At 42.3% G+C, this 9960-nt stretch overlaps 1 protein-coding gene across 2 annotated transcripts in view; it reads left to right on the forward strand.

The window, feature by feature from the left end:
* The window catches only part of trpc5a (transient receptor potential cation channel, subfamily C, member 5a), a 126683-nt gene extending 116723 nt beyond the window's left edge, over nt 1-9960 (forward strand). For both annotated transcript variants that reach the window (XM_007568152.2, XM_016679720.1), the window contains exons 16-18: nt 527-568; nt 3780-3869; nt 6174-9960. In XM_007568152.2, the coding sequence (XP_007568214.1) occupies nt 527-568; nt 3780-3869; nt 6174-7205 (1164 nt within the window). In that variant the 3' untranslated portion in view covers nt 7206-9960. The remainder of the gene's footprint in view (nt 1-526; nt 569-3779; nt 3870-6173) is intronic.

A 9960-nucleotide genomic window follows, 5' to 3' on the forward strand; every position in this document is an offset into this window, starting at 1 on the left:
GGGGGCCAATATGCTGAAGTGGCCCTCGGTGAAATTGAGTTTGACACCCCTGCTTTAGACACCCATGCTGTAAAGGGAATGTATTCAAATTCCAGATGAAGGCTTTTTGCTGCAGCCAGTTCAAGAGCAGGGTGTACATTTGCTCTACATGATGTTTTTATCAATGTTTAATGGTGAGAAATGATTACCCAGAGTCCATCACTCAGCACCTTTACAATATGGCCGCTCCCGGCTGCAGAAGTGTGGCTCTTCCAGCCAAATGTAATCTGTCACCCCTTCGCTTTGTTGTGGTTTGGTAGCTGTAGGGGACGGACGTGAACACATTTAATCTCGGAGTGACCTCTGTGTGAAATATCAGCTTTCCTGAGAAGAATAATGAGAGCAGAGGAGATGGAGGGAGTGATGGAAGAGGGGAGGGGAAGAATAATAATAATAATAACTGAGAGAGGAAGAAGCAGAGATGTGGTGATGAATGCAGATGCATTGTGTTATTTTTATATTAACATTCCCTTTCGTTTGTTCACAGGAGCGCCACGCTGACAGCCTGATACAGAACCAGCATTACCAGGTCAGTGAAGCTCATAACACCATCGCTTAGAAAAACACCAGGTGTAAATATTCCTGCAGTCGGTTGCAATCACTTTGTTTTCATTCCATCAGAGAAAAAGGTAAAGAAACAGTGAAAACACAGAACAGAGACTTGATTAGTATTAGTGTAATAGTGTAAGTTATTATTTATTTATTTACAGGAAAAAATTAAATATTTAATATGTTAGATTTAAAAAACAAGTTTTATCTGAATTCACAGATTAATGGGAAAAATCAGAAAAAAACATCCAACAAACTAACATCCATCCATCCAACCAACCAACCAACCAACCAACCAACCCACCCTCCATCCATCCATCCATCCAACCCTCCATCCATCCATCCATCCATCCAACCAACCAACCAACCCTCCATCCATCCAACCAACCATTCATTCATTCATTAATCCAACCAACAAACCATCCATCCATTCATTCATCCATCCATTCATTCATCCATCAGGTCCATTTAAATATCTGGTCATTAAACATGTATCGATTATTGACACATAAGGAGAAATAAAGAAGTTATCAGCATTTTGATTCTCTCTGACATCACCGTCTCTGCACAGCTTCCTCCACTTCGCTTTCTCCCCTTTTCTCTTTGTTTTTTAATAAATAAATTTTAAAAGACAGTAATTGTTTCTTTCAGGGTCTAAGTGAAAGTAAACAGTTAGCTAACAGGATTAGGCCTCTCCAGCTGAGGCAATCACATTAAGTTTGTGCTGAAAGAGAAGCCTGCTACTAAATTAATTACTCTTCAGGTGGCCGCGTGTTGAGATTGCTCTTAAAGTCAAAGCATTGTGACTCAACCAGTCAGCTGCTGACAGAGGTGAGAAAAACGGAGATGGAAGAAAAGCGTGACACAAAGCAGCGGAGAGAAACGCTCGATAAGTGACGGGGAACTGCCGATCTGTTTCTGAACATTTACACACGTTTCAGCTCCAGGAAGACATTTTAATCAGCATGTATTCAACAAAATATAGCAAAAAAAAAAAATACCAAGAAATTAAAGTTTGTTGTGAAAAGCAGGTGTAAACTCATAGCAATTTAATTAATTTATTTCATTAACTTGTGTTCAAATCCTTTTGAATACAAGTGAACTTTATTTATGCTGAAGACTGATGAGATCATTCATGAACTGGAAACCAATAATTTTCATTTGTGGAATAGAAAAATAAGTGTTTTGAAAACTTTCTTTGACATTTCTCAATAAATGTCAAAACACTTCCTTCCTGGCACTTCCTGGCTTGGATTACAACAAAATGTCCAAGAAAATTATCAGGTTTCTACGGAAGAGGATTAGGGCCACTGAAAAAAAAATCTGATTTTAATCTCAAAATTCGGACTTTTCTCAGAATTTTGAGATTTCGTCAGCATTCTGAGAAAAACGTCAGATTTCTTTTGTTTTCCCATTGGCACTAATCCTCTTCCGTAGGTTTCTATATAATAATTACATTTCTAAAACTGGCGTTTCAGGAGTTGCAATTTCAGAAAAAGTTGAACAGCATCTTAAAAACTGTGCTGCAGCAGTGCACAAATCTTTAATTCATGAAAACGGATTTTATTTAACATCCAAGGTAAAGATTTTAAAGCACAAACTGAGACCTGAAGGTGTTATGTTGTAAACTTTAGCTGTTAGCAAACTGTTATTGTTCAGCTGCAATGTCTGCTGCTGGCAGAACAAGATAGAAAAAAAATATCTGCATTTTATTATCAAATAAACACTTGGAAGAAAAGCCTTCAGCCGTTGAATCGGCTCCCACCAACGTTCACAGCTTCTTCTCTGGTCCTTTGAGGAAAACAGTCGCCCATCCCTGTAACTGGAACAACATCAAACTCATTCGCTTCAGATTTGCCTTTCAGTATTTTTCCAGAAACGACGTTCACATGTAAAACTCCCAAACAAGTTTCCAGCGACATAAAAAACTGCAGCAGGCTGAGATTATCGATTAGCTTTAATGTTTAATGTTCAGACTGTTAGTTATTTCTGGCAGCTGAGTCCGCCGTCTCTACGTCCAGGTTTCGAGGGTTTTTAAAAGAAATTTGTGCAACAAATCTTCCGAGGCAGGAGCGTCTATAATGAGGCGCCAGTACTTGGTGTTTGGCATGGCTGATTGTTCCTCTGATATCCTCCCATGCTTTTAAAAGGCTTGTTGTGTGAATGTGTGCTGCACATTAGCAGAGTGTGTGGTGTGCTTTTGGCAGCGGTGCTGAGTGACAGCATGCCAGACCGTCCTGTTTGGCGCTCACAAGTGTTGACTGTGGGCCGGTGCCTGTGTGTTAGTGTGTGTATCGGGTTTTGAATTACCACCCACTCCACACCAAATGCATGTGAAGGTTTTTTTTTTTTTGGGTCGGTAAATCAATGGGACTGACCCACATTGCTGCTGGCTGATTAGTTAATGAGACGAGAACAGCTAAAGGACCGTGTTGCCTGTGAGCGTTGATGACATTTTAAGAGAAGTTTGAAGAAATCTTGCATGTTTTTTTATATAACTGAGCCGGCAGAAGGCTGTTTTTACTAATTTAAAAATTTAAAGGGCAGGTAATGTGCAAAATTCACATTTTGAACACTTTTATACTTCCGTTTGGGTCCAAGTGCCCAGCTGTTTTCTGGCAATAAGTTAATGTTTTTTGGTTTTGGGGGGGAAAAAAAGCAATTTCAAAAACCCTCCTGTGCCGTTACATAGCAACCCCAGCGAAACCCAGCTCATTACTTAGCAGCCCAATCAAACCTCAAGCACGTTTGGTCAGCTGGTTTTATGGCACTATGCGCTACACAGTGACTTCTTGTGTTTTGTTGTTGACTTGCTATGCAGAAAACACTATACTGCATTCTTGTTGGTTGCGCAGGAGGCTCCACTTCTGCTTTTCAAAGATGTACGGTTGTATAATTGCAGCCATTTTCACGTGTGAGTGTAAACGTAGAGTTGTGGGGCGTGGCCAAAAGTAATTCTGCAGATGTTTAATCTATCAAAGGTTTTACCTCTTCATTTTGTAACTTGTACGTTAGTTTTGCTTTATTTCAAGTGTAATAAGGCATTTGCACTAGAAACTGGACCAACAATACTTGGTAAGATTTTGTGTTTTTGCAGTGGAGACGTTAAAAGCATGGGTACCATTTGGTACCGTTGTGTTTTAAGCAGAGATTCTTCTAATGGTAGTAATCCCTGCAACCTTTATCAACAGGAAGTGATTCGCAATCTGGTGAAGAGATACGTGGCCGCCATGATACGAAGCGCCAAAACGGACGAAGGGCTGACGGAGGAAAACTTCAAGGTCAGTTTGGGGAAACTACTTCTCAAACACAGCAATCAGCTACGATAAGCCAGCTCTTTTTCCTGTCCTGCATCTCCGGCCGCTGAGCTGTACAACCATCAGCTGCACAGAGTCTGTTTATAAGCAGTGCCGCTTTTATTGATACTAGAGGCAGAGCTGCTTTTTATTGTGCCAAAGATTTACTGAAGGACTTTTAATAACAGCCAGATGTCCACTCTCAAGCACTTTCTCTAACAAAATCTGCTGTTCAGACTCTTCTCTGACGAGGCTTCTTTAGTCTTTCCCCATTTTCTTTCTTTCTGAGCCATAAATTATTTGAAGCATCTTTACCTCCTCCTCAGTAGATTTCCCATGATGCCTTTGGAGGCCGGCCCTGAGCTGCTTTGAAGCAGAAGGTTCCTTTGGGCTTTTCAGAGAAGAAACAACATCAGGTGCACAGCGAACTGAATCACTTTGCTGTGCTGAAGGATGTTTGTCTTCGTGTTTGAGCGTACATGTTTACGTTAGTCCAATCAGGCAGAGGTCGAGTCCGTGTGCTGAATTAATGCATAAATATCATGTTGTCTGAGGAATAAATCCATATTCTGAGACCTGATTTTTAAGATTTTAAAGACTTAATATGTATCTATTAGGAAATAGAAATCTAGCAAGAAGCCGCCACATATATGAAAATATTAACTGAAAGCAGAACGAATCTCCCAGACATCTAAAATAGTAATTAGTTGCTGAACTAAACCGTAGCCGCAATCACAACAAGAAAACGTATTTGCTGGAAAAAGGCTGGGTGAAGTAATTGAAAACCAACTGAGGGACTTAAAGAGGGTGTGTTATGTAAAATCGGCTTTTTGAGCTTTAAATGCATGTTTAAGAAATCGTTTAGTGTCCATGGCAACCACTCAGAGGGGCTAAACACCTGAGTGCACCTAGCTCCGCCTTCAAGACGAAGCTCCTCCTCCTAACTATATTTTCCAAGCTTTTGCCAATGAGAACTAGTAGGAACACTTTGGTGGAAACTTAAAGAGCTTTGAAAGAAAAACTGTATTCATTTTCCCTTTGGAATAAATAAAGTATTTCAGAATCAGAACTGGGTTTGAGAAACGTATATCCTAAATATCTACTTCACGAGATGAACTAAGGTTTTCTCATCCAGTTTTTCATTTTCTTCACTCCGTTGTCAGTGTTTTTCACTCTACAGCCAGATAAAGCTACGTGTTTCACTGGAGAGAGCCCTGAATGATCTCACTCTCTTTCCTGATGCTTTCAGCAGTTATTCCCTCTTTACATCAGTTGTTGCTGTTCTCCGCTCATCCTGCAAAGTCCTTACCCTCCTCTTCACCCTGAGCCTCCACTCACTGATAGTTTAACTCCCCGATCATCAGCTCGATCTCAGGCACTTACTCTCCTCACCTTCTTCTTCCCACTTCTGGTTCTTCTTTCATGTTGACTAAACCGTTCAAAAGGGATCTATTGTGTAAAAAGTCACATTTTTCGTATTTCTATTTGACTTCTAAAAACAGCTAAAGCGCTTTAAGAAAAAACCCAGCCAGCCATTTTGGGCAGCAAGTTAATCGTTTTTAGTGTCTGGAAAATGAGTCATTTCTTAAACCTCCGTTACCTAGCAACCCAAGCCAACCCCAGCTCCGTTACCTAGCAACCCAAGCAGAGTTCCAGCATGTTTTTGTTTATTTGGATCATCCCCATTAGAAATTGCCGTTACAATGGCTACTCTTCCTGAGCTCAATCATAAAAAACCCAAACATTTATTACAAAAAAATTTACAGGCATAAATATAACATTAGTAATTAGTAGCATAATGATTCAGAAATGTACAATTACAACACTTTATATAATAGAAGAATTAAACGGGGCTCTTTTAAAAGCTCTATCATGTTTGGTCAGCTATATGCGGTGTACAATGGCTGCTGGAAAAGACAAGTGTTTTATTGTTGACTTACCATCCAGAAACCACTTGCTGCATTGTTCTTGGTTGTGCAGGAGGCTCCATTTCTGCTTTTCAGATTTGTACGGTTGTATAATTGCGCATCTGTTTGCGGCCATTTTCATATGTGAGTGTAAACGTTGAGTTGGGGGGCGTGGCCAACAGCAGCTTATTTGGATTGTTTTTGGATCCTAAAACAACTCAAAATAGGCAGAACTGAGCAAACTAAAGTCTCATTATCTAAGAATGATTTTGTGCAAAAAATTTAATCAATTTTGTATAGCCCATAGACCTTTAAGGCTTGAAAATGAACCTTGGCTCATCCAGATATATTAAACATCTTTCTGTTCTCTATCTCTGTGCAGGAGTTGAAGCAGGATATCTCCAGTTTCCGCTACGAAGTCTTGGATCTCCTCGGCAACCGGCGTCCTCCCCGGCGTCACTATTCTTCATCCAGCGAGACGACAAAAGACGATGGCGCCATGGCGTCAGAGGATGATAGCGAGTCAAGTGATGGCCCTGGAGAAGGAGGTGGAGGAGGAGGAGTTGGAGTCCAGAAGTCGAAGAGCGTCACCTTCTCCAACCCGGTGGAGGACGACAGAAGGCCAGCACCGACGCTCGGCGTGTCTGCGCTGGTGCGCTCCATTTCAGGAATGACGCGGATAGACAAAGCAGAGGAGGGGAGACTGGAGGACAGAGTGGGGTGGGGAGAAGAGGAGGAGGAAGAGGAGGGGAAACCAAAAAGCAACGGGCTAAAGACGGCCGTCATGCCTCCGTCCTCCACCAATGTCCTCCCCTCGCCATCGTCGTCATTTTCCTCTTCGTTATCGTCATCGCTTGCTCGCACAAGGAGCCGCCTGCAGCGCCTCTCGTCCCCAAGCGCGAAGACAGACTCTTTCAAACGCCTCTCCTACCTGTTCTCCCGCTCCAAACGCAAAGCCCCGCCCACGCCGCTGCCTCTCCAGTCCCCGCCCTCGTACACCATCTCTGACGGGCTGCTCCGCCCCCTCGGGAGCCACAGTCACTCTGACTTCGGACTCAGCGACGTCACCAGGAGCGACACTCACCTGAATGAGGTGGGTCGCTCGGTGGACACGCCCTCATTCTCGCCACTGAGAACGAACGGGCGGGACTCGCTCCTGACGCTTCCCCTCCCACCGCCGTGCCCCTGCCAATCCCTGCACTGTGCTTCCAACATGTCTGAGTCCAGCTCGCGACTCCTGGACTCCAGCGAGGACGTTTTCCAGGGAGAGGGCATAGAAGGGGCAGGCGAAGGAGGCATGGATGGAGGCGGCGGCGGGGGAATGATGATGATGGGCGGGTGGGTGGGACCATGTGACGATGTCTTAGAGGACAGCTGCGACGTCATAGAGGACTCTGTTACCACGCAGCTATAGGAAAAAGCCGAAACTGTTTTTCTTTGCCTGTTTGCTCAATACAAACAAAGATGGCATGATACAGAGAGAGAGGGGCATGGACACAATGCAGCTGTTGGATCTCTGCATGACCAACTCTGGATTTATCTGGGCTTTGACTTTCCCAACTGTGACAGGAGGAGGGATCCAATATGGCAGATGTTTATGGAGACAGTTTGACTCCTTTTGGGGGGTTTTCAGGTGACATGGAATATATATTTGTCCACTGTTGTTGGTTTAACTCTTCAAGGGCTCTGCTCAACTAAATATGTGTAAAAACTCGCTGCACACCAATGGATCTGTGACCAAAGCAACTAGCTAGCTATAGGTTGCCTAATCAGCTAGCTAACTAAAGTTTTTAAATGTTAACTTAGATTATCCACTTTCCAACAAGGGATGGAAAGTGGATGGTAGTGATGCAATATTTTATTATCTGCTGAGCTAATGTTAAATGTTATCAGCCTGACCACTAATTAGTTTAACTACAATTAGCAATAGTAGCTAGGCTACAATTAGTTTACCAAAGCTAATATTAGCCAGGGTAATTGTAGCTTAGGTTCAGTTGTTTCTCCTCATCTGGAGAAAGTTACAGGACATCCATGTGTTAGCTTGTTTTATGTAATGTCAGTGAGAAAACTAGCTAGCTGATTAACCAATGTGCTAACTTTAGCTAGCTAGCAGCTAAGAAATAGCTTGTTAGCGACTTGATATCAGTTTGGCACTTCTGAACCTATATCATACAGCTAACTAGCTAATTTTAAGTTCTCTGACAAAGTACCAAAAATGGATTTGCCACTAAGGTGAGCTAACAGCTACCTAACCTGCTATCTGGTTTTAAAGCCATTAAGCCAACATTAACAAGCTAATTTTCTGATAACTAACTAGTTAAAAGTCGCTAACAAGCAAATTGGCTTGAAATCAACTTTGCACTAGTTTGAAAACTTTTAAACCAATATCATCCAGTCTGCCACTAGCTAGCTATTGTTTTGCTAGCTGGCTAGCTACCGTAAATATAAAGTATCAGGCCTCATTTAAACAGGATTTAAAGGGGCTTCAAATATTTCAGGGGATTTACTGAGACTGAATTACTGAAGAGCTACCAAAAGGAAGGAATCATATAAAAGTTAACAAATAAATCTAGTTGTAAAAAGTAGTGGAGAGAAGCTAACGCTTTCGACCTAAATGTGACATTAATGTCATATGTGTTTCTTTTAAAGGATGAACAATCTTGAAAACACAAAATTATTAATCTGAATTTAATTTGTCACTCAACTGAAAACGTCTCCATTGACGCCAAGTTGAAAAACAGATAATCGAGGCGAAAATGTTTCTTGAACAGCTGTTATTCCTGCCCAGCCTGACTCAGTCAAAGCAAACTGTCCTCATAAACATTTCCCAGGAAGACCAAAGGACGACGTTTCAACAGAAACTCTGAAATGTCTCTCATTCCTCTGGGCGATGGAATTACAAAGAGCCGAGGCGACTTTTCAGAGAGGAAACATCTTTAAAATCTTCTCCACTTACCAGGAGTCTGCCCTGCGAACCGAACGTTGTATCTGCAGTGGAATAAACCGGATTTAAATGTTTCTGAATGTTGGATGGAACTACCCCTTTACCTCCAAGTGGAATATTGAAAATAAAGGTGCCATACTTTCAGTGGAATACCTCCGTTTTACCTGTGGACTGATGGATTCAAGTCCAACTGGATCTCTGGGACAAAATGGAGCGGCATGGAACCAGCGCTCTGCTGTCGTAGTCTGCAGCCTCTCTCTCTGCATCAACAAGGGCCAAGGAACTTTATTTCATCCTAATACGAGTTATACTAGTAATAATAATTAAGAATATAATAATAATAATAATAATAATGAAACTGCTAATAATAATTAATAATGATAATAATGAGGACTTTTCTGGTTTCTTCAGACTGTCTTTACTTCTGTTTGAGTTGCCGACAGTACCTGGGCTTCTCGTTCAGCTCTTCCTCAATAAGTACACTTTGACCTGGTGAACAGAAATAAATGGTGAACGAAGACGAAAGACGAGTAAAAGGCAACAGAAGTTTTCCTTGAGTAAAAAGAAGGAATGAGAGGAGACAGGAAGTGAATGAGTGGTGGATGGACATGAACAGGAAATTCAGTTTTAAAGGCAAATTTCACCAGAATTTCATCATATTTTTTCTTATCTTGGAGTCATTAAGGCTGCGACTTCAAAAGGTTGGCATGAGCTGAGGCTGTTAACTTTTACTCTGGATAATATACTACTGTCGGCAATGAAGTAGAGAAATTATGCATGTTTGATCAGAAAAACACAGTTACCTACAACACACACACAGCAGGTGTGATGAATAGCTTCGAGTCAAACGTTCTGCCCTTTGTTTCGTCTCTCAGGAGTCGTCCCTCTTCAACAGGGTGACATCATCCCTCGCTTTTTGCATCCGTTATTTCCCCGTCTCCGTCCTCCCGTTTATTCCTCTCCCTCTGGCGGACATTGTGACCTCGCTGCCGGCGATTTTGGCGTCAAAACGCCTCGACATGTCAATGAATCAGCGTCCCAAAATGTCAGGTCTGCAACCATGGCGACCCGTTATCCGCTCGGCGTCCCGTAGCGTCACGGCCAGAAGCGCAGAGCTCCACTTGGAGTCAGAAACCGTCCTGCTGCCTCCTGGCAGAAACACGGCAGATTTCTGTCCTTAGTTTCTGAACGTCAACGAGACGTTGGGGGTTTTACATCAGCAAAC

Source organism: Poecilia formosa, unplaced genomic scaffold (genome assembly GCF_000485575.1).
Source record: "Poecilia formosa unplaced genomic scaffold, Poecilia_formosa-5.1.2 Scaffold218, whole genome shotgun sequence".
Taxonomy (NCBI): Eukaryota; Metazoa; Chordata; class Actinopteri; order Cyprinodontiformes; family Poeciliidae; genus Poecilia; species Poecilia formosa.